The sequence below is a fragment of the Dermochelys coriacea genome, chromosome 7, assembly GCF_009764565.3.
Source record: "Dermochelys coriacea isolate rDerCor1 chromosome 7, rDerCor1.pri.v4, whole genome shotgun sequence".
Lineage (NCBI taxonomy): Eukaryota > Metazoa > Chordata > Testudines > Dermochelyidae > Dermochelys > Dermochelys coriacea.
Genome location: NC_050074.1, coordinates 69,427,918 through 69,453,905, shown reverse-complemented (window position 1 = coordinate 69,453,905; position 25,988 = coordinate 69,427,918). Strand labels below are relative to the sequence as shown.

The 25,988-nt window shown below is 41.8% G+C and overlaps 1 protein-coding gene across 3 annotated transcripts in view; it reads right to left on the bottom strand.

Moving 5' to 3' along the window:
• SH2D4B (SH2 domain containing 4B) overlaps positions 1-25,988 on the bottom strand; it is a 112,657-nt gene that overhangs the window by 72,396 nt on the left and 14,273 nt on the right. For all 3 annotated transcript variants that reach the window (XM_043519134.1, XM_043519133.1, XM_038411490.1), the window contains exons 2-3: positions 12,958-13,117; positions 11,735-11,882 (exon numbers count right to left, since the gene is read on the bottom strand). In XM_043519134.1, coding sequence (XP_043375069.1) covers positions 11,735-11,882; positions 12,958-13,117 — 308 coding nt within the window. The remainder of the gene's footprint in view (positions 1-11,734; positions 11,883-12,957; positions 13,118-25,988) is intronic.

Here is a 25,988-nt window from a genome sequence, read left to right as displayed (position 1 = left end):
AACTCAGAGCTTCCATGTCCATACTCTGCCCATCCCCATTGCAGATGCAGAGTTCCCATGCTGAGATATTAGTTTAGCAACTTGGAAGTCTCTCATCCAACCCAACTTGGCTTACCATAGCTTGTGTGAGAAATCCAACAGGATCCCAGATCAAGTCGGACTAACTGCCCTCATGCTAGGTATTTGTTACTCATCATAATCATCTTCTGATGCCTGTGGCTTATTCTCAGTAGTTATTTTTAAATACCTTTCCTGCCAGCAAATTTCAGTGTTTGCAGTTTGCTATTGTCCTTTCATGTGCTAAAACCTGAAGGAGATGTCTAAAGCAGAAAACACGGCAAGGTTCCCTTCATATGGGGCTATGTGCAAATTGTTTCATCAGGTGAGTGGAAGGGAGAGGTTGCCTAAGAGAATGAGCCATACATATTGTCAGAACACATGCTGAGCAATCTTGAGAAGACAGCTGCTACACTTCTGTATCTCAGAGCTATCTTGAGTAGGCCAGTTTGTACCACAAAAAGGGGACCATTTTCATTATTTATTTGTATTTTGGTAGTGCCATAGAGCATAAGTATTAATTTGCTCCATTAATTTCTTCAAAGCATTTTATTGAAAATAACCATGTTTCTTTTCAATGGAAATTCAGATACTGTCCATGAGTCACAAATGGTGCAGTAATAAATTGCTTTAGATCACAGGGCTCATTACATGTTAAGCCTTTGCTACTTTTAGTACTCTATACTAGATGAAGGAAAAAGGTGAAGTTATTTGTTTTGCACAGGAGTATCAGAAACCAAAGCCACCCTCCAGCCCAGCCCAGCCAAATAGTGCTGGAATCCTAGTGACTATGTGCTGCATGTTTGGCCCCACTTCAAACCAACAGTAAAATATAGTGCATTGCATGATATTATACTGCCACAAGGAGAAAAAAATCAGATGATTTATTTAAATGGACTTAGCTATAGAAACTAAAAGAGCCCAATATGATATGTGAAATGTCTTTTGGATTATCCTATTATGGTATCAGCTGGAGGCCTCAGTCAGGTTTAGAGCTCCATTAAGCTACACACTGTACTACCATACAGGTAGAGGTGGTCCCTGCCATGAAAAGTTTATTGTGTTGAGAGTAGGGAATATGTAGAAAGGCAGAAAAGCCAGATTCTGATCTTAGTCACACTGGTGAAATTTGATGGCAACTCCATTTAAGTAAATGGATTTACTCTGAATGTATATCAATTTAACTGTGATTCCTGGTTAGAATGTGGGATTGGGATACTGGACTTCCTGCTTCAGCTCCTGAGTTGAGCACTGATTTGCTGTGTGGTTTTTGATAAGCGTCCAATCCTACAAACATGAATATGCTTAATTTTATACCTGAGAGCAGGCCTAGTCAATGCTCAGTGGTACTATTCACATGGATAAAAGGTAAGAGAAATGTCTGCAAGATCTGGGCTGAAGTTATCTTAGTCATAGTTTTGTCACCTCTGTCATAATTTAACCATCTGATCCTTGGCTGAAAGGTGCTATACAAGTACAAGGTGTTATTTATTCATTCATCCACCATTCCACAAATACAATTTTTGTTATGGTAATATCCTGAAAAAAAGAAGAGCTATTCACACATCTAATCTGGTTCCTAAGAAGCCTGCCTGTCCTATATTTTCTCTTTTCAGGCAGGAGAGAGTCAGAAAAACAGCTGTTGCAGCCGTTCCATAAGTGTTGGTGTCACAGCGACAGGTCATTGCATGGCTTCACCCATAAGAAGAGTAGCAGCTGACTAGAGGGGGCTTCCATTGGGACATGTAAAACAACCTTGTTTCCAGGGATTACATTGTTTTCCTACCGCAGAGCAACTTTTCTTACTCACTTCCTTTGCCACCCTATAAATTGTTTGTGAGTAGGGGACTATTTTTGCCACTAAGATCTGAAGAACTGATTTTTTTTTAAAGGAGACTCTTCAAAACAAGCGGTATTAGTGTGTCATTTTTAAGATCTCAGTGAGGGTCAGAAGAAGTCATAGAGAGCAGGGCTGCTTGGTTGTTCTGAGCTATGGAGCACACTAAAAAGGAAAAATTACTTTTATTAGAAAGGATGGAGAAACAACAGTATTAGTTTGTCAAGCGTGAATAAACATGGCCAGGTGTCTTGGGTTTCTCAGGCATGGTTTGCTTAGTGGTAGAGCTCTGTCAGCTGGCTGACTAAGTGTTTATGTCCATTGACATTTCAAACTGTTTGAAAAATGTGAGCAATTTACTAATTGAAAGCAATTATCTTCAGGGGATGGAAAAGTGGAGCAGATACAAGTATCTACCTTCTGCAACAACTCAGGTACTTTTCCAGATGGTCTGAAAACTTTTAATGGGCCAGATTCTCAAGTGGTGTAAGTGAAGGCATCCCCATTGCTGTCTGTAGTAGAAAGAGAGCCTGAAACATAAGACCTTGTATCAGAAGCCTGTTGTGAGGTGTAAGGCCTGAACTAAAGTAGTGATAAAGCTTTGCTGATATAAAGCAAAAAAGCAAAGTGAGCAGAAGTCAGGCTCTGCCTGTTTGCAAGCTCACAGAGTCTGGCAAGAACAGAGCTGATATTGCAGAAACACACATTCCTAAGAGGTGCTAGGCACAGAGCACTCTCGCAAACACATTCCAGAAGGGTGGCATCAGAACACCTTGATACCAACACATTCCCTAAAGATAACAGGAACACTCTGACCCATCCTAAAAATAAGGTCAGAATGACATTGTGATGGATAGAGATGTACAAGGTGATGGTGGTACTGGCTACGTCAGAGGGTGTCAAATAATTATGTCGAGGAACAGTACGTAACTTATTTCCATTTATTTATAAAAGGCAGTCTCAGAGGGGGTGTCCTTGGCTAACCTGGGGGGGGAATGGAAAGTTCCCCCATTCACTGAGCTGTGTCCATTGTAATGGACATACAAGTATTAGTGGTCCTGTAGAGTCTTTGGGATACTAGGACCATGCCTCATTGACAATAAACCTGGCTGGGTGCCTTCGTACCTTAACAGATCTTGTGGTCATCGGGCAGTTTGCTCGAGGTCTGCTGTGCCAACTATCTGCACAGAGTTGGGACAGCACACAGGGAGAACACAGACGAACATCTAGCAACATCTGACAACACTGCCAATGGAGCCATACCAACTGAAGAGCTATCCCTTTATTTTTAAAGGCTTGTTGTTCATAATGAATCAAAACTGAAGTCCTCCCCCCTGAAATAATGGATGTTAATAATGATGTGCCTATGAAGCACATAACAGCACCAAATACAGGAACAAGAAATAGACTGCTCCTAGAACCCCTTAAAAAAGGAAAGTTCTATACTACAGGTGACACTATTAAGCTTACCATAGGCAGATCTGGCCTTACCAGGAGGCTAACTGAGGCGGCCACCTCAGGTGCCGGGGGAGGTTGGGGGCGGGACCACTAGGACCCAGAATGTAGAAAATTGTGTCTGCTGCTGGTGCATATGTGTTCTCTCTGCTCTAGATGCACAGAGATGGTGGAGTGCTGTGCTGGAGGAAGGAGAGCACAAGAGACATAACAGGCAGGCAGGAGAAAAGGAATAACAGAAAGCCGCAGGAGCCGCAGGGAGAGAGAGGAGGAGAAGCCTCTAATGTACCTTTCTAGCCCCCCAAGGAGCCTGGACTGATTAACACCAGCTTCTCAGGGAGCTTCCTGTTTCCTGCTGCTTCCCTGAACCCACTTGAGGAGAACAGGCAATCAACTCAAGTAGTAGGAGCCAGTTATGCCCTTAAGATGCTGATATCTTCCCTCACTCAGGCCTTGCTACCAACCTTCCTAATTTTCCCCTTCAATTGAGTGTTGAGAGCCACTATAGCTGGCACAGAATGGCAGTCATGAGTGAAAGAAGAAAATGCCCCTCTGGGGCAGCATTCAGAAAAAGAAAGCAAGCAAAGGAAGCTTTTCTATCTAAGCAGGAAGGAGCTCTCCTGAGATACATTGTTAGTTCTCCTTTATTGAGGTAGGTGGCAGAGTAGGACCATGAGAGGAGTAGAACAGGAAGAAGACAGAACTGAGACCTTTCAAAGTTTTGACCCAAGCAAGGGGGCGTCGTTTGAGATCCCCACCTCAGGTGCCAAAATGGTTTCAGCCAGCCCTGACCATAGGTATTAATCTTACTTATAATATCTGTATCCCATGTTATAAGATAGTATTTAAGGCTCTGTCTACACTACAAATTACATTAGTATAACTTATGTCTCCTCCCACTGAATTATGCTCATAATTATTTCCAGCTTTGGAAAACTGGCTTTTTAAAAAATCACCAAGGGAAAAAAGTGTTATGTAACTGGCTGGGACTACAAGAGAGCCCTCTCATCTGCTTAATATCTTCTGACTTTATGAGAGGCAGTAGCTGTGTTGCTGCCTACACTAGTGCTTAGGTAAACATAATTTATGTCACTCAGGAGTGTGGATCTTTCCGTTAATAATATAGTGTGGACATAGCCTAAGTGTTGATTGCTTCCCTCATGCCCACGAAGAAGGAACATGCACAAGAACTCGTCACATCACAGCTTGAATGCTGGATGAAGGCCACAACAATTCCCATTGAGAAGACGCTTATCACTATGCTGCTTGGAATTTGGAGAGGGTAATATTTCTAAGCATAAGCAAGGTATCCCCGATCTGCTTAGTTTGAGTTAGCTCTAAAAGGCACAGCAGCTTTTATTACATTTTGGAACCTAAGACTGTAACTCATTTTTGTGGGTATGTTTACCAGTTTTAACCTTGTAAAGAACTCCTTTCTTTTTCTTAGTTAATAAATCTTTAGTTAGTTTATTACAGGATTGCATACAAACCTTGTCTTTGATGTGGGATATGAGGTGCAACTGACCTGGGGTAAGTGACTGGTCCTTTGGGACAGGGAGTAACTTGAATACTTTGTTCAAAAATGTTAACTAACACTTAACTTTAAAATGCCTGAACAACAAATGTAACTTTTTTTGTCTGCAAAGTAAACACTGGCATTTTTATCTGTTTGAATAATCAAAGTGGTGCTTTCCCTGCCTTCTTGGTTGAAAAGATTTGAACTGCTTCCTGCTGAAAGTCCACAGTCTGGGCCAGCCCATGCTCTATTGAGATGGTTGCAAGGCCAACCAGCCTCTCCTGTGTCATTGTGGAGCATAGATGTGTTTTTATTAACTTCAGCTTTGAGAAGCTGCGGTCTCCACTGGCAACTGTTACAGGAAGTGTTAGAAGTATGCACAGAGCAACAAAAGCATTTGGAAAGAAGGTGGTCATCTTATTTGTGCATATATATTCCAGAACAGTCTTTGGAGTTGATTCTGCTGAAATGTATCTTGAAAGGGCTTTCAGGTCATCACCTAAATCACTCGCATCAATATCGCGCATGTCATCATGGATCAAAAATGTCTCTAGTGCTCTGCATTGCTGGTGTAGGTCTTCTTCAGGTATAGTGAGGAGTTTTGGAATATCATACAACATCCCAAATATACTGCTGTGTTCCTTGAGCTGCATGAAACATTCTTCAGCTGACTGTACTGCACAATCTAGCACCTGGTTAAAGAATTCAACTTTGAACTGTTGTTTGGGGTCTCTTATGGGATTATCCCGTGCCTCGTAATCAAAATGTCATCTTCTTCAGTATGTGGGGATAAAAGCAAATGAAGCAGGATTGCTTATGCAGATGTGCCAGTTACACATGGCCTACTGTTTTAACTACAGGTAGTATAAATTCTCTAGTGCAGACAGACACTAGTCTCTGTGTCAACAAAGTTGGTGCTCCAGCATGGTGTTATGGTGCACTGAGGTTCTGCCCTACCCTAAAGAGGATCTCAGTTTTATAGCTCATGACCATGTTTGGTTATGAAAGATCCTATGGCACCTTTTTTAGGAATTTACTTGCATTGAAATTTAGCTAAGAGAGCAGGGTTATTATATTTTGCCTACCTATATTCCCCGCAAGTAACACTGGAGACAGTAGTTTGCTTCATGTTCTAAATGGTGGGGTAGTGTTCCTATGAACTGTTTACAGTTGCTAGAATCACAGGGTTAGCAGGGACCACAAGGGCCAAGATGTAGGATTTGTTGTGTATAAACTATCCAAGATAGACGGCTGTCCAACCTCCTTTGAAAACCTCCAGTGAAGGGGCTTCCACAAGGAAGCCTGTTCCATATTATAAAGCCAGATCATGAGCTTTAAATCCTCAGATTTACAGCAGCTGAGAATCTAGCCTGCTGTGTTTCACCCAAGAAGTGGCTACATATCACTGGTGATAGTTATCCTTGTACTGGGATGCCTTCAGCATGTAAGAAGCTATATGAAATATAAGTTATTCTTTTCATTAGTGGCTCAGATGTGTCCTGTAAATCTACTTGCTTGTGGAAAATATCAGACCTAGGTGCTACTTCTTGACAAATATCCTAAATAAGATAACCAGTTAGCACAACCATTATTGGGCTAAATGAGGAAAATATTACTTTTCTAACAATGAAATATCAAAAACATTCACAAATATAGGAGGGATACCTTCAATGCAATTGCCCAGTAGAAACTAGACAGTTCACTAACTTTTGTCACAGCTAAAAAGGCAGTTGGATGAAAAAGGTCTTCCTTAAAGAACAAAAAAGCCACTAAGATTTTCCTCTCTTTGTGCTCAGAGTTATTGATCAGAACTATTAGGTAGGTATTACTAAATTACTGAGATTAAGAGATAGCACACCAAACTCATCCCTGGTGAACCCACTGAGTTCAACAGAGTTACAACATGGATAAGTTTGATCGCATGACCTCATCTACAAGTTACTTGTCATATGCAAACACTCACTATAACTTTATACCATTGGCTACAGAGGTATAAGCAAGATCAATACATGCAGCATCCTACAAACATTTTATAAAGTCTAAACACACACTGATCAACTTAACATCTAATGTCTATTTTGATGATGCTAACACATAGGTAAACAAGACTGGTTTCCAGCTGCGCCTTTGTAAGTGTTCAGTGAGGCCTGGAGCCTTGGCATGAGCTAGCACCTGGTCTGCCAGCATCACACCTACATATGATAATGTCCAGGAAAACATCTCTACTCAGAATGGGAGCCTTAATTAACTTTCTCTTCTTCTCTGAATAATTTTGGTTCAAATCATGAGTTATGGCTTATCTTTACAAACAACTAGTGAGCAGTGATCTGAGGTGTACTAGCCTGCCACAGACTAACTGGCCATGCGAACTCTGCTGCTACACAGTAGAAAGTCCCTAGTGTGCTCTGATCTACTCCTGTTTCAAAGCAGAATAAATCAAAGCTCATTAGGGAACTTTTAGCACCCAGCCCCAGACTTGTATGGACTTATATACAGACAAGCCCTGAGTTGTTCAGCATTGATCCAAGTATGACGATCTCACATAATACCTAGCTCTTCAGCATCAGACTTATCCGATAAATTTTCAAGTCCCACTACCCACCTGTTTTTAAATGCTTTTTAAAAAACGTTGACATTTTTGGTTAATATGCATTTCATTTTGCAAACATTTCATAACAAAAAACCAGTCTAGCTTTGCAGTCAGCTGTGTGAATATTCTTCCTGGGAGGCACCTCAATGGTAATGAACTATCTGCATGACAATTTAAGATTTCCTTGTGGAATGGGGAGCAGATGACATCATTAAAAGAATCATACCACTGTTATTTCTAAAGTGTAGCTGAAGAATTCTGCTCTCACCTGGATGGCCGAAAATCACATCTTTCATTTGGGCCAATGTGCTTGTTATTCAACTTTCTTCAAGAACAAAAACAGCAGCAGCAACTGATCACAGTTTAAAAAAAAAAAGTGCCCATGCCCGTGCTCTCATAGCTGTGTGAATTAGCATAAGATTAATGCCAGTAATTGGCTCGCTTATTTGTCCATTGCAAAAAGGTGCATAAAAGAGTAGCTGTCCTTAAGTTGCAAAAATAAAGAAGTCAGCACTTAGACTCTGGCATCATAAATTAAATGCATCTCTGCTTAAGCAGCACCAAGAAAGGCAAGATTAGTATTGGCAAAAGGAAAACAGGGATCATCACTCACTGTGATAAGTGAAAATCTGATTTATCTAGTCCAGCCAACTTTAGAGTCCCATGATATGCCAAGAGGAATAAAAGCTAACTGAAAAGGGGGAACTGTGATGCAAGATGTTTGAAATTAAACACATCAGCAAAACAGACCGCAAGCTTTAATTTCCCAAATCAAAATGCTTCACGATGATGGAACTTTAATGGCATTCAGGTTTTTATTCCCCTTTTCAGAGACTGTTTTAAATATGGTCTGGTCATCATCACAGAAGGATGATTAATGAGGTGTTAAATATTTTAAACTTGTTAAAGTGGGCTTGTTAACCGATCTGCATCTCATTCCATCCCCTGAATCATTCATGAAAGGCACATTTCTTCAGGATTTCACTGATTACAGTCAAACATGAATAGATTATTAACCAATTCACTGCAGCCTGGGTTTTTCTAATTTGTTTCTTGTAGTTAGAGGTAAGTAAAGCAATATTTTTTTAATGCTAAATGCTTTTATTCTACTTTTCAGTTTTATTATTGCTGAATGGACTTATTGTAAATATTGAATTTGGTGGTTGCAAAAGAAATAAATGGAGTGGAAGTTAAGATCTGGACATGCCAGAGAACATAAAGCTCAACTACTGACCAGGATTGCCACCTGGTGAGGCTGTAGAGTCTTTTAAGTGTCTTTATTGTTTTTAAGCAAACCTACAAAACTAGACATAAATGTTACTCTTAAAAGAAAATCAGATTAGGGATTGATGAGATGCTTTATAAACTTCTAGGGAGCAAAGACTTGTTATATTACAGGGTGCCGATCCTGCAATCAGATCCATGCAGACCATACACTGTGCCAATGCAAAGTCCACTGAGGTCAATTCACCTGCCACTGTTAGCAAGGTGCACACCTGACTGCAAGATTGGGGTCTCAAGTTAATAGAGCAACATGCTGTAATTTATTGTTGGTGCTAGTAGCACCTACAATAAGCAACTACTACAAAAGTATTTTCATCCATAACCTAATGTCTTCACAAACTGAAGTATTCACCTTTGGGGCTGAACATTTTCTTTTGAAATAGGCTTCTGGTTTCAAGTAATTTTGCTTTGTTTAATTTGCAACAAAATCCCTTCAGATGTTTTTGAGTTATCGGACAGTAAAAAAAAAAAAAAAAAAACCAAGAACACTTTTCCCACTGTAAGTCAAAGGCATCAGGGGCAAGTTCTGGCCCTAGTTACTCCAGTGTAAGTCTTGCAGTGCTTCCAGCCTCACAGGATGCTGCACAATTTGTGTTATGGACTGTGGGATACCCTCCAGCTCCCAGAATTGTGGGAGCAAGAGCCAATTGCTTCACTAACTTCAGATTTACATCAATTTAAGTGAGGGCAGAATCTGGCACTATTACTTTAAAATTGTACCAAAAGCTTCTAATAGAATAATTAATTTTCCCTAAACACATGTCGTTATGTTGGCTGATCAGTAAAGCTGTCATGAAGCTACTTGTTACCCTGCTTTGCAATGGGCCTCTGATATATAAGAGCAGCACTAAGTTTGAAGAGCTTCATTCCATTATATCTGAACAAAGTGCAATGCTGCCAGTGTAGTTTGAGTGACAATTTGTGATGTGGGCAAGGCCATATGGGTCTTAGTTCAATAGGGCTTTGCTTTCTGAGATGCAGAGGTGAAGCTGCACAAAGAGTTATTCTGCTTACAGGTTTCAGAGTAGCAGCCGTGTTAGTCTGTATTCGCAAAAAGAAAAGGAGTACTTGTGGTGCCTTATTTGAGCATAAGCTTTCGCATCCAATGAAGTGAGCTGTAGCTCACGAAAGCTTATGCTCAAATAAATTTGTTAGTCTCTAAGGTGCCACAAGTACTCCTTTTCATTCTGCTTACAGTACATGCTTTAATAAAGCCACCTGAAAGTTATAGTTTCATTATTAAATACTGACATAAGATCCAAGGGCCCAATTCTCTCCTCTTTCAAGGTAAGTGCAGGGGTAAATTCAAGTTAATTGCACCAAAATTATCAGTTACCTTGTGCAAAAGACAGGCTACAGGATATGTTCCTGCCATGCTCCACATACCCACTAGTGGCTCCCCCACCCAACACTACACGAGCTGACCAGATAAAATTAGTGATCTGGCCTGGCAACAAGTAGAGGAGTCTTGGTACCGCCAATTTCCATAGAGGAACATGTGATGTAAAGGACCATAACTGATGAGAAAAATCGCTTCATGAGTTAAAGCTGAATGTTTTTGCCCCTTGGACCCGCATTGAGTAGCGTGGTAAGGAGCATTAACTCTCTCAATGGTTTCTACACACTAATGGAGATGGGAACTTGTGGAAAGTCCCAGGAAGGGGGAATAGCAAAAGCAAGGTGTCAATACTAAAGGGAGATGAGAGCCACGTGTCAGACAGCTGCTGTATGCAGATCTCCTGAAATCCAAAGGGTTACCTTGTGGATCCTCAAACAGACCATATTACAGGGTTGTGAGTTCAATCCTTGAGGGGGCTGTTTAGGGATCTGGGGCAAAAATTGGGGATTGGTCCTGCTTTGAGCAGGGGGTTGGACTAGATGGATCTCCTGAGGTCCCTTCCAACCCTGATATTCTATGATTCTATGATTACCTGCCAGTCCTGTAGCACCACAATACACACTTTAGCCTATCTCCAAAATGAATGAATGGGGTGAATTTATTTGCAGGCAAAAGCCAGGTATATTTTCAACCAAGTCCTTCTCTACTTCTTCTACATGTTTACTTATGAATGAGTGAGGATGTAACTCTTTTTCATGAGAAATGGGATCAAAGAAAAAAACTACATTAAATAAATACAAAATAGGAGATAAAGACTAAAACCTCATGTATGCTTAAAAATTAGATCAACCTAGCTTTGTTCCTCAGGGCTGTGAAAAATTTCATGCCTAAAGCACTGTAGTTAGGATAAGCTAATTCTCAGTGTAGACACAGCTGCATCAATGGAAGAATTCTTCTCTTAACCTAACTACAGTCTCTCAGAGAGATGAATTAACTTGAACAGAAAACCCCCTTGTATTGCTGAGTCTACACTATAGCATTATAGTAGCATAGCTGCAACTCAGATGTGCCCTAAGAGTTAAACAACCATTAAGAACTGACCATCTGGAAGATGTTATAGAAAATTACAACTAAAATTAGTCAAACGGCCTTCACCCATCAGAATCAATTGCAGTTTTCCCCATTAATTTAATATAATGAGGAGCTGATCCCGCTCCAATTAAAGAAAAAAAAATAGTGAAAGCATTTTGAGATTACATACATACATCAACTACTTATCAAATATTAACAGAACGTTTAACAAATTTTAACATCTTCAAAAAAAGTTATGCAAATATGTTTTCCCCATCTTATTATTATTATTATTATTATTATTATTCATCCAGAATCTATAACCAATTCCGTAAATTTGTTAGCTGAATAACTATGCAATCACTGTACATTTGATAGCTGAATAACCTATGCAATCACTGTTATGACATTTGTGAATGTGATAATGCAACATGTTTAAAGTTATTCACTCAGCTGTTCTAATGCATACAATGGTGCTATTTATACATTCCAGTAGAAAAAGATTGTAATGCTTACAGGTGATAGGAGTTGTGAATTTATATGGGGGAAAATGAATATAAAGGTGAAAGATGATTGCGTGCAAACCTTTAATTCCTCCTGAATTTTTTCCTCCATCAGTTTGGCTGCTTTTCGATCTTCTGTTTCTATTTTCCATTTTTCTGCCACTATTTTGGCTTTCTCCTTAGCCACAGCATCCCGGAATTTCTTTGTAATTTCAGCCTCTTTTTGCTTCCTTGAGAAAAGAATTTGAAAAAACAAAAAAAAGTTAGAGACTGGTCTCTAGGAAGCGAGAAGAAACGGTTATTGAGTAAACAAGCCTAGATTCTTATTACTATCAGTGATACTAACTGGTTCATGTAAGAGTCTAGGAAAATACACATGGAAAAAAGAATTTAAAACGTATTTAACAAGTGAAGTACAATAAGCCTAATTCCAAGCACACACCCAGCGGACAGACATTTTCAGTCTTGGAAAGTGACTAAAAATAACACCTTCTAAAAATCAGAAATTTGTTCATTGGATGTCTTTGGTTCAGACCATAGCTATTTCCTTTTCTGATGAAAACCAGATATTTCTTGTCAGCAATGCAAAGCCAAAGCAGCAATGGGATAGTGATCTGAAATCCATTCTGCCTCACACATCAACAAAGCTATCTGCTAAATTCCAGTGGCAAAATCTTTATTACTGGTGACAATGTAAAAGGCTGAGCACAGATTGATGTCTGAATCCCAAATGAAATATACAGCATCCACATTCAGAAGCAGCATATTTTGACTTTAACTAAGAACATCTAATAAAAAGAATAAATATGAAATGACACCACATTGTTCCAATCCCTGTTCAGAGCATTACCACAGGGCGAGATCTACATGGGGCCTCATCTCTCAATGCCATTGGGCATCAACACACCCTCTGACCAATTCCAAAGCTGTCATAGGCTCCATTAGAAATACAGTTAATGACACTTTCCTGAGTCAATTATACTAACATGCAAATAAGCCACTCAGCAATAGGCTTTATGTGCCAAACTTCAGTCAGAAATTTTTATCCCTGACTACAGCAGCTATTTCTGATTTGTCATCCAAAAGCAGATTGCAAACTAAAAAACAACCTAACTGAGCAGGTAAATAGTTTAGATCATGATCAGACCCAGCCTAATCTCAATATCACTCCTACTGGTTTGAAAGGGGCATTTTTCACTAAAGAATTCTAAATACATTTTAAAATATTGATTTTTTATTCCAGTTTTTCCAATAGTTGTGTCAGTGTGTCAAATGGGCCATCAATTCAGAGTCATAAAACCTCACCATAGTTCTTCTGCCTCCTTCTGTGCTTGCTGCCTGGCTCGTTCTGCCATTAGTTCTTCAGAAATCTGTTCATATGGCTTGTCACCTGGGGAGTCTCCCATTATCCAGACCCAGATCTCACCATCACTCCCATGCAGCCACTGCACATGTTTGTCATTACCTGTAATAGCCACCAAAACAAACATGGAAAGCACTTATTAAGCAACTTGCTCAGGTTCAGAAACGAATATAGGTGAAACTGTGCTAGAAAGTTAAATCCACAAAGTAAAGGAGAGCTAAAAGGTAGAACTGAGCCCTCATACTTGGCATGCTCTACTTAGACTAAGTATTATGCGGCAGGGATAGCATTCTGTATAGTGCTCAGTTTGTGCCTCTAGATGTTAATGTAATAGAAATCATCACAAAAATCACTGTGAGATTTGTTGTAGCATGTTGCAGAGCATGATAGCAGCTTTTCTGACAGAGCTGTGATGATAAATAGCAGTGGGCTGCATGCATTATACCTGGCTTTCAACAGTGCTATCAATCTCGTACATCTGTGAGAGCAAATAAAAGGTACAACAATATTTTTAATGGCGTTAAACATGCATCATCCTGATTAGTATCCTAGCACCTAATTAGTGTAGTAGCTGGGAAAAGTCAAATCTCACCGCTGTTCCGAGACTCCTGCTGCTTGTTTGTGAATTTAGTAGGTTCAGAGCACAAAATAGACCTCTTTGGAGTGTGCATACTCTTTTTGTGTTACTTTAGGTTTCCTTCGTCTCTGGCCTATTGATATATTTCTCATAGGCACTACTTTTCCCCGTTAATACACAGCCATATGAATCAAAATCTTTATCTCTAGAGGATGTCTTTAGAAATTGCTTTCTTTTTTCAAAGCTGTAGGTCTCTTCCAGCCCCACAGGTACCAGATATTAAACTCTCTCAAACAGATCAGTATAATTTATCAGTTGGTGCAGCACTAATAATGATACACACATCCATCTATCAGGTTGAAAGACTATAGCATAATCTACCAATTTGACAATTTTATACATCAGCAATAGCTGGACAGCCCCTCCACAGCATGTCAATTTTAAGCCAATTCAGCTTGAACACCATATGCTTTTAGTTTATTTTTTTCTTTAGAACAAACAAAACAGCTTTTTCACTTCTAAAGGTAAAATTTAGACTATAGGCAGAAGTGCCTCCCCTGCAAATCTGCCTCCAAACCAACATCAGTAATACTCCTCATAAAGCTGGAGATGGGTTTCACTGTGCAATCTGATCAGAAAGCTTTGTAGTTTCTCAAAGAGCAGCATCCAAAAAGACAATGTGATGAGTGGGCAGCAAAAGAAATAAGTAACTCAGAAAGTCTGACACTGTGAAGATGGAATTCTTGCCTCACAGTATTAGCAGCCTGCAAGTCAAGTTAAGAGAAGGCTCTAGTCGTTTAGACCCAAAAATAAGATCAATTCTAAGACCAATAGAGGAAAGCTCAGCCAATGGTGAGGCACTCACTTAGGAATGGGTTCAACTCCTTGTTCTACGACAGACTCTCCTGTATGACCCTGGCTAAATCACTTTACCCCCTATTTAACAGATGGGGAACAGAGTCAGAGATTAAGTTATTTCTAATTTCACAACACTCTTGTGAGGTAAACTACATTAGAGATAGTGAGGAGGTGCTCAGATACTACAGAGGGGCCATGTAAATACTTAAGAGCCGAACAGGGATTCTAGAAGTGAAATTTCCTTCACTACTTTACCTGTACAGGCTGAGTTTGTCTGCTTTGGCAATCAGGAAATAGTTGCTGTAAGATATGGTTATAAAATTATAAAATTATGGTCAAAAAATTAATTTTTTTTATTTTGTTTTGAGATTTCCCATCAATTAGGACACTTTTCCTGGGGGGGATTGTTTTCAACAAAACCCCTTTTTTTCAAATGAGAATTTTTCAGTTGAAATTTTTCAACCAGAAAAGGAGAGTCCCTAACTAAAAGAGCTTAAAATCTAAATTGACACAATAGAGAATTACTGAAATGGGGAGTATTACTATTATCATTTTACAGCTGTGGATCTAAGGCACAGAGAGATTGAATGACTGTTCATATAGGAATTCTGGGGCAGAATCAGGAATTCAAAGTCTGAGTCCCAGTCTAGTACCTTAACCACAAAGTAAACCCACCCTTCATCTGCCACAAGAGGAGGTGGGGGAACCCTATTGCTTAATGTATATAAATTAGACTTGACAGAACACTTGAAACAAATGTACTATTAGAAACAAACCTACATGAGAAGGGAAGAGGACTGGATAACTTATTGGTCTATATTCCATCTCTGGTATTTAAACTGTATGATTTAAACAAAGTTAGTCCTCTACAAGGCAACCGCTCTTATCATAGCACCCCAAAAAACAGCTGTAAAGCAAAATTATGTCTACTGATGTATATTTCTCTACTTGCAGCAGATCTGTGAAGGAGTATCATTCATGGAGTTCAGCCCTCCCTCTACTACAAGATCTAAACTGCTTACAGGGTGGTGAAATTTTTTCTTAGCAGCTCTTGGCATAGCATACCAGCATCCAAAATTTACAATCCCAAAGGGTAATTTTCCAGGAGATACAAGGCTACACTTAATATGCATGGAAATATATATACATACACACACACACACACACACACACACACGCTGATCATCACAAACATACAGAACCATGTCATTTTGGATGATAGTATTTGCTTGTGCTTATACAGTAGTGATAGATTGTGTGATAGATTAACAGAACTTGTTTCTGGCTTGAGTTCACAGCATAAAAACATAAAACAATCTCTAATGACAATGCTGCCAATCTAATAAAATTATTTTTCACACACACACACACACACACATACAGAGTGAGAGCTAGCAGACAGCCATTGTGTGCTTTTTAGGTTACTGTAGGCTGCACTTGGCCTTCAAACTGTTCTTTGGGTATCCCTATGGTAGATGAGGGATAATATTATGGCTGAGTAGTAATAGAAGTTTCCATATTTCTTATCAGCCTCCTTAATAGAAAAGCATAAGCACCATTTGAAAAGGGTTGGGGAGGGAGCAACCTGATTTGCAATGAAAGAGATATCTGTCTTAAATTTTAAGACAGCTATAATATTCACACTGCAAATAAGGTTTAGCTTGCACTGAAATATATGAACAATAATAGTCTTACACTGTCTCTAGTAAGTAGGGCAGGTGGGCAGAAGCAAAGTTTTCTTTTTATAGGAGTTCTGGTTTATAATCTGGATTCATTTGCATATGTGCTGCTAATTAAAAGCAGTTTAAAACAGAGGCAGCAGTTGATGGAATATTGCTGGAATCAGCTTCCTTTATACAGGCTCATTTATCATTGTTTTAACAATTATGGTATCCCTGACCATTCCCATTTGTTATCTATCTCCAGTTTTTGTGAGGGACCTAAGCCAAAGTCCATTCAGAGCCCACTTTGGTGTCCAGTCTCCCAGCTATGCTGTTACTCAGGAGCCACAGGCCACGTGCTTTGCCTAGCAAAGAAAGCAGGAATGTGCGGGTAATCCTGCTGCCATTATATTACATGGAGTACAACAGACTAATTAAAATTATAGTTTTAAAATGTTAGCGCACCACTGATTAAGAATCCCAGACACATGAAATGAAATTTAAGCTCTGCTTAATAACCTTTTAAAACAAAGCCCTGTGATTCCACTGATAAAGTCTAATTTCTTTGTGGTTTGGCTTCCTACCACCAGTCCTACCCTGGATAGCTGCAGATGTCCCACAACAGCAAAATAACTCGCCCTCTTTTGCCATTGAGAAGCCTTGTGTTCATAAAACCACTCTTTGGCCCTCATCTCTGCATAAAGTATTTGTTTTCTTTTTACCCCTCTCTCAGCTACAGTTACTGTGAGGAAGCCAAATTCTCCTGAAACCTATTCAGCATTTGAAATGTATCAGCATTTAGCTCTCTGGCATAGGGCTGATCAGTCTGATTTCCCTTTGTAGTTTCAAGACCTACTGTAGCTTCTGGAGGATTGTTTTTGTTCCTTATGAATTTAGATACCTGATATACTTTAAAGCACAATCTGCGTTTTGCATAAGATTTAATCACCAGCTTTCACACTCTGTTCAGAACTAATGACGTTTACATCTTCTTCAAAGGTTTCTGCTTCGATTTCAAAAATTTGCAGGGTAAATGCTATTCCATTCTGAGTTTCACTGGTTGCAGTCCTGCCCAACACACACATGGAATAGGGTGTTAGGATAGAAATAAAGATGCAGGGAATTGTGGGTTGGACTCAATCCCTTATATACCCACCCCTCCAAGTTCATTGCACAAGCTATGAACTGAAGTGTACTTGGGTAGGACAATAAAGATCCTCCAAGGATACCTCTGCAACAAAGCCTGGGGTGTGAAGACAGTTCCTGTAGATGTACCCACTCTAGCTGCACTGTAGCTTGCTAAAAATGAAAGTGAGGATGTGGCACAGAGACCCATTGGCAAAAGGTTCCCTGTTCTTTGTAAACAGCTCTCACCTCAGATCTGATAAATGCACTACACCAAACCCATATCTTGCAGGCTATTTATCCATAATGGATATCACATGAGGGATCTCCAGAAAGCTCATAACCTGTCAAGACTCAATCATTGCTAGATGTATGTACATGTATTATTTAAGAAATAATATCAAATATATTGAAAGGAAGCTTATGGACTTGGAGTAGAATTTAATCACCAGGAAGGGGTCTGCCCTTGTTGATGACCCATTCAAGAAAGAGAGCATGATTACTCTTCCTAATCAGCCAGTGAGGTAATGCAAGGCTCAGTTGACTAGCCTTGCTTCCTCCCAAAACTACCCATAGAAAAGCATCAGATGCTCCATGAAACAATCAATACTTCTTGGATTTGAAAGAAAAACATTACAACAGACAGAGCTTCACCCCGGCCACAAATAGAAACAAAAGGCTGTTTTCAGTATAACACAGAGAAGGGAGAAGCAGTCTGGATCGGTTCACTAGTGGAAACCCAGGACACAAATGTTAATGAAAGACCCCCTGTCCCCAGTGGTTCTTGTGAAACCAACCAGCTCTTCAAGAGCCTGAACTCTGGGGGGAAACCCACTTTATTAGCTAGGGAAGAGAACTATTGGTAAGTGTAGTCTCAAGTTCACATTTTATTTTATTTTATTTTTGTATTATAGCCATTTATTTCTGTCACTTTCATTTCTAGTTAAATTTTTATTCTTCCTTAGATAAGCCTACTTATATTACACTAAGTGCTCACAAGGGCTGTGTAGTTTACAGGCCCGTTGGTTTAAGGTAAAACTGGTAAATTGGAGTATGCTGCCCCAGTGTCAGGGACTTGGAGATTGGAGTGTGCCTATGGTTAAATAACAAGGTAAAGTGAGGAGAAGAGTGCTTGAGTAGCTGAAGGGTTGGTGGTATCAGGGAGCGGATACCCAGGTACCACAAGAAAGAGTCCCTCTTGCTGCAAGCAAGGAGGTAGGGTGAAGGGAAAACCAAGTTGACTCACAATCCAGGTTGCCCTGAGAACCATGACAGGGACACTGTAACATAGGCTGCAGGAGTATGTATGTACCCAGGAAGGTCAGGTGGGCTTAAACGGCCAGCAATGAAGCACATTGTAATAGGGCATAGCAGCCCCCTCCTTAGTCCTGCCTCTGCTCCAAAAACCACTCCAAGACCTTCTGGCTCAGCAGTCACCAGTGCAGTTTATTTGCATAGTGCCATGCCATCCCACCCCCTTCTCACCATATACAGTTTAGGGGTTCTTGCCTTAAGAATGCCTTAACCTCAGGACTCAGAAGGGCAACCCCCCCTCCTCCCCTATGAGGGCCTTATATGGTAATTACACTTCCTCTTCTCTTCTCTTCACTGTAGAATATCAGAGCTAATTTTGATTCTATTAGAAGTCTAGTTACAGGCTGATGAGTGAATTCACTTTGGGTCCATGGTGTACTAGCACTGAGGCTCCTCTACTACAAGCTGAAATCACAAAAAAGTTAAAATTACTAAGAGCTGAATTCACTGAGTGTTGAGTTAAGTAGTGGGGGGCCTGAAGATATAATACAGAGCAGTTTGTGAGACGGCTGGAGTTGCTCATGGGACGGCTGGAGACAGGGGCTGGCTGCGGGCAGGGCAGGGGATGCGGGGGTGGCTGGAGACAGGGGCTGGCTGTGGGCAGGGTGGTGGGTACTCACGGGGAGAGCAGCAGGATGCAGCCCAGGCCCCGCAGAGCCGCGGGGGAAGCACCAGGCAGCATTGGGAGCCCCAGGGCCAGGGAAGCAGCAGCAACAGGGCTCGTGTCCAGGGCCAGGAGGCAGCCCACATGGCTCCCGCAGCGCAGCGCCCCCAGCGGCCAGAGGAGGAATTACGTCACTTCCCCACCGGAGTCCATCAAAGCCTCAGCGCCCCCTGCAGGGAAGCGGGTTAACAACCGGTCCTAAAACTGCTTCAAAATTTAACAACCGGTTCGCGTGAACCGGTGCAAACTGTCTCCAGCTCACCACTGCGAACTTTATTGGGAGTGTTCTAGTTGGGAAGATCCTGTGTGCTGCAATCTAGCCTTAGAGACTACAACTCCCATGAGGCCTGGGGGAAGAGTGAGAGACCTGCTCTTCCAGGCAGTGGACTCCATTTTGGGAAAAGCAGTAAGTTGGCTGGTGTGGAGCTCTGCCCATACCAGGAGCTGCTGCTAGGAAGCCAGGGGCTTTGATCATGCAGAGAGCCTCAGAGGCTGTTGGGGGATTCACTGGAACCAGGGCAGAGACTATTGCGGTGCCTAGAGCTGACTGGGCCTGCGGTGAAGGAACTGTGAGTAACTCCCCCCCCCCCACTGTTGTTAGGGAAAGTGCTTGCAAGGAAAGGGGCACAGCAGAGAGTCTGAGGGTTTATGTACACTACAAAATTAAGTTGACTTTAATTTGACCTCGAGCCCCCAAATTAATGAAGTCAATTGTGCGTGGCCACACCCTGCTCATTGTCTCGATTGAGTGCATCCTTACTAGCAGCGCTTGCATCGATGCACAAAGCAGTGCATCGTGGGTAGCTATCCCAAAGTGCAACTTGCTGCAGTGCATTTTGGGAAGTTTGTGCAATGCCTTGTGGGAAAAAACATTGTCACAGGGGAGAAGAGGAACATTCTGTTGGCATCCCATGATGCCCTGTGCTCCCTCCCATCAACAGCAACCCCCCCCGTGGTTTTCCACGCCTTAAAACCACCGTGCATACGCCATAACCCCAGAAGCATGGAGCCTGCTCAGCTGTGCATTTTTGTGTGAGCATCTCAAACACCTCGCGCCTTCTCCTGCAATATTTCCAGAGCCAAAGTAGGGTCTGCCACACAGAACATAGCAATGTCCTGCAAGCAGCCCTGCTGCAAGCCATTGAAAAAAAGACAATTCACAGTTACTGATGGCAGTCACAGAGCAGCTGCACTCTGTTGAACACTGCTTCTGGTCTTGTGAAATAAACACTGACTGGTGGGACCACGTCGTTTTCCAGGTATGGGATGATGAGCAGTGGCTTTAGAATGTGGAAGGCCACCTTCCAGGAATTTTGTGCAGAGCTTTCCCCTCCCCAGCACTTCAGCCACACAAAAAGGAGAGCTGCTCTGACAATGGAGAAGTGAGTGGCGATCGCTATGTGGAAGCTTGCAATGCCAGACAATTACCGGTCCGTGGGGAAATCAATTTTGAGTAGGTAAATCAACTGTGGGAGCGGTTGTGCTCCAAGCGTGCAGAGCCATTAATTGACTTCTGCTATGAAGGGTAGTGAGTCTGAGAAATGTGCAGGACATAGTGGATGGTTTTGTCGCAATGGGATTTCCTAATTGGGGTGGGGCAATAGATGGCAAGCATATCCCCATGTTGGCACCGGGCCACCTTGCAAAAGAGTACATAAACCGAAAGGGATACTTTTCAATGGTGTTGCAAGCACTGGTGGATCACAGGGGTCATTTCACCAACATAAACGTAGGATGGTTGGGAAAAGTTCATGACACGCACATCTTTAGGAACTTGAGTCTATTCAAAAAGCTGCAATCCGGGACTTTCTTTCAAGACCACAAAATTAACATTGACAATGTTGAGATGCCTATAGTTATTCTGGGGGACCCAGCCAACTCCTTGCTCCTATGGTTCATGAAGCCATACACCGGCCAATTGGACAGCAATAAGGAACGGTTCAACTATAGGCTCAGCAAGAGCAGAATGGTGGTTGAATGTGCCTTTGGTCATTTGAAAGGTTGGGCCTTAGTGAGGAGAACATCCTCTTGGTTATAACTGCCTGCTCCATAATATCTGTGGGGGGGGGGGGGGGAAGGAGAATATTTTCCGCAGGGGTGGGCAGTTGAAACAGATAGCGTGGCAATCATTTTTGAGCAACCAGACACCAGGGCAATAAGAAATGCACAGCAAGGGGCACTGCATAGCCCCAAGGCTCTGAAAAGCCATTTCAATAATGAGTCACAGTAATGTGAACTGCTTGTCTGCCTTTTGCTTTCCCAAACCTTCACCTGGCTTGTATCACTATCCCTGTAAAGCCAGCCCTCACCCCCAATCCCACTGCTTCTACTCAATAAAGAATATTTATTTCTCAAATCCATTTACTTTATTTAAAAAAACAAAATCTAAGGGAGGGAGAACGGAAAGAAAAAATAACCTTGGGGAAAAGGGGTTGTAAAGTTGGAACGGGAGAAACATTTTCCACCAAATGCATCCGATGAAGTGAGCTGTAGCTCACAAAAGCTTATGCACTAATAAATTTGTTAGTCTCTAAGGTGCCACAAGTACTCCTTTTCTTTTTGCGAATACAGACTAACACGGCTGCTACTCTGAAAATTTTCAACTGTGTAACATAACACTGCATTCCAGACCATCAAAGATCTGTGAATGGGCACCTTCTGTTCCTTGTACTCTCCCCCCCTCATTAAGTGAAAGGGATAAGGGGCTTTTTGCCCATGCCTAATGGAACATTTGTGTGCGGCTAGCTGTCCACCAGGGTCTGCAGAGGGAGTCTACCTTCCTGCTTCTGTTCCTGCAGTTCAACCAGATGCCCCAATATGTCTGCTTGGTCCCTCATAATCTGAAGCATCTCATCCTGCACCATATGCTCTTGCTCATTGGAAGCTTTCCTGCTCTCCATGTCCATGTCTAACTTCTTGGGACGGTGAAAACCTCCACACCCTCAGCTCTGAATCAGTTGTCTCAAATGCATTCATTATCTCGGTGAACATGTCCTCTCTTCTCCTCCTAATCACCAAAAGTCTGCTTTCAGGTATTGATTACCCACCAAAGGACACATTTCCAGCCGTCATTGGGGAAAAAATAAAGGAGCCATTGTATGTGAATAAAACGCTTCCATAGCAAGGCCATTTTCATAACATACCCTTATTACATTAGGTGCAAGCAAGGTGCAACAACAATCAGAATCCATAACCGTTCACTGTGCCGTTTTGCTGCTCCATGGTGAGTAGGCCCCTCCAGATCATGGGTGACTGAACTTTTAATGAAGTTTATGGCAGGCTAATGTCAGGAGCACAGGTAGCTAGTCGAATAATGGCCCTTCCCCATAGCACCACAGGAAGCTGTTTACGAACAGGGCGGAGGAGGGAATATTTTCACTCCCAAATTGTGGAATCTCTCATGTGGGGCCCCAGTTCTTATCAGCCACTTTAAACTACTTGCTGACCCATGCCAAGCATAGTAAAGGCACATTAGTGGCTGTGTGGTTTGACAATCCAGAATGTGGGGAGCTGAGAGGGTCTACATGCCCTCCCCCGCATGTAAGAACACTTTTAATAAGAAATTCCCCCATTTCTTCTAGGCGGCCCTATGTGATATCAGTCTCCTGAGGGTAACAGGCGGAAAGGAAGGAGATGCTGCAAACATCTGGGAATAGACCCAGTCCTTATGCTGTGAACTGCAATGATGCCAGCAGAATTAATTCAGGAGTTGCGTGGGAAAGCGTCCTACCAGGGTGGAAGAAATAAGACTGCCCTGCCCAGAACCTTCTGCAAAGGATTTCAGAATACCTCTATGAAAGTTTTCTAGTGATATCCATGGAGGATTCCCAGGCTATCCCAGTCCACAAAAACAGACTTTTCCGGGGGCCATCTCTGCATAGCTGGAGTGGCCTCTTGCAAGCAGAGAGCCACAGCACCTTGCTTTTTCTTCCCAATAAACATGCAATACCACCAAATGTGTGGCCCGCTAAAGTTTAACTGGACTTTCATTTTAACTATATTCTCACCAGAGGTGCCTTCCCCAGCATCACAGGCGGCCACCATGATGTTCTGTGACCCATAGGGCTCCAGCGTTAAAAATATTTCTTGGCTCTTGGGGAGAATGGATCCACCGCTTGCCAGTTTCCCCATTATCATCCTCCTCCTCCTCCTCCATATAATCCTCCTTGTTGTCTCTAGAGACACACGCACACACACTGTGAGATGTCCACATTGCTTGTCGGGGTGCTGGTAGGGTCACCCCTTGAGAATTGCATGTAGCTTGTTGTAGAACCAGCATGTGTGGGGTTCAGCACCAGAATGACTGTTTGCCTCCATTGCCTTCTGGTATATTTGGCAAAGTTTTTATTTTCACATGGCACTGCTGTGTCCCCCTCGTGTAGCCCTTCTCCCCCCTTGCAAAAGCAATCTTTGCATAGATGTCAGTGTTTCTTCTGCTGGATGGGAACTCTACCCGCACACACTCTTCTCCCCACACAACAGTGAGATCCACTACTTCCTCTGCAGGCCAGGCTGGAGCATCTTAGGGGTGTGTAGCCTCCATGAACAGCTGTGCTCAAGCTGGCATGCTTCTAATGCTGATCAAACAGGAAATGGGAATTCAAAACTTCCTGGGGTTTAGTAAGGGAAGGACTATTTCCTGTGTACCTGGCTGCTGTGCAGCAGAGTTGAGAATGGTCTCTGAAGCGTCAGGGGTTGTGCAGCTTACTGCCTTGGCTGGACTAATACGCAGAATCAACAGATTGCTCTCTCCAATGTCACATCTTCAAGCATGCCCACACAAGCAAGTATCTAGGACTCTGAAATCCAGAGCAGTATACATGCTGGGCTGGAGTAAATGGTGGCAGTGTAAATGCCAGTTAGTACACAGGAATAAATGAAACTTATCTATATTTGTTAATTGATTTTATTCAACTGCCCTGTGGAATTAAATTAGTAGTGACATTTAATCTTAGTCTGTTATACCCTCTTTCTTTAAATCGTTAAGTAAAGGTGTTAACTAATTTAATTTAAGCATATTGGATGTATATTATTTATAACTGGTATTTTTGAGTTAGACCCCATGCCACAGATTATTATTAGAATAGGTGTATTCCTGGAGTTCCCAGGACATGCCATTGAGTGGGTACAGGGGCCAGCCTGGTAGAGGCACCACCAATTTTAAATTCCTTTAGGAGTAATAGGACTGCATCAGACAGATAGAGGATTCCCACCTATCCATCACCACCACTGGGATATCCAGGATTCCCTTTAATGTCAACAACATCAGGTGCCCAGGCACACAGGTGAGTGTTGCCTGCTCCCAAGTAACCCAGGAAGGAAAAGGGGGGGGGTGGTTACACCTACATGGTTCTCTACTCACCCAAGGCATGCCTCCCCAACTACACTGCTAAAAGTAACAGTGTAGTGTCCTGCTGCTGGAGTCCTTCCCCCACAGCACGGAAAGGCTCCTGCCTCTGCCAGCTCCGTGCTGCTGAATCCTTTCCCCACTGCCAGAGCCTGTCACTGACACATATAGCTACATGCCACAACATGGCTGCAGCCTGCTCTTCGCTTAGGCATGTAGCTACATGTTACCTGCCTCCATTGGTGTGTAGCACAGATGTAGCCTAAAGTGCTCCAGTTTATTGGCACTGTGTAATGTTTTGTTTAATAGCATGGGTTTAATCTATAGACCACAACTCAAAGTGGTTATTCCAGTTGAGGAAAGAAAGATACAGAAAAAGAGAGATACTCAGCTTCCACAAAGAACTGCAACACAACTGCTTATACATTCAGATTAACAGAGTTAGCAACACCATCTGCCATAGCATCATTTGACAACTTCCAATAACATTATAAACACAACCAGATAGGCCTGGTTTGTCCACAAAGGTTGGGAAGATGCAAGTGGAACACAGAAGGAGTAAAGAATTCTCATTTTGTTTCCTTGCTTATTTTAAATCAAGTAGATGGGGTTCCTATATTTTTACAAATCTGTCCGAGAGTGAAAGTATTCTTGCTAGCCAGGTTGTTTTTCATTCTCTTAGTCCTGTGCCATACTAGGGCTTATAACTAGTCCTGAGCAAATTACATTAGGCGGCTTTGGTTTTTTGGTTTGAAAAAAGGAATTCAGTGAATATTATTCTCCCACCTCTACCTATAAGTGTTTTTAATATGGTTATAGCCCATCATGTTTCTAACATGGGGTGAGGGGAAAATAGCTCATGCATCTCAAGACAGATAAAATATGTGATCTATAATGGAAGGCTTAATTACAATACCTGTGCACAAGGGGACAGAATTGAAGTTGTACATGCAACCGAACTGAATTCAATGTGAACCCAGTTTGGCCATTTACCATTGGAAGGTGCCATGTACCTTAGTGACTCCAGAGCTTTTTTTTTTTTTTATGGTCAAAAAATATCAGTACTTTTCGAAGGACACAACTAAGTTTTCCTCTCAGACACATGCAACATGGTCTTAATATAACATAACAGCCATATGGCATCAGACCAACAGTTAGTCTAGCGCAGTGGCAAATGCCAGACACTCCAAAGAGAATGACAAGAACAGGGCAACTATCAAGTGATCCATCCCCTGTTGTCCAACACCCAGCATTAAGCAGTCAAAAGCTTAGAGACATCCTTAGCTGTACACTTTCCTAACTTAGTGAAAAAAGCTAGGTCAAAATACAGCATAAACTGAATTTACAAGTCATCATTTGGCCAAATTAAAAAATAATTCACCAGTACATTCATAGATAGTCCTGGTACTGAGAAATTATCTCCCTAC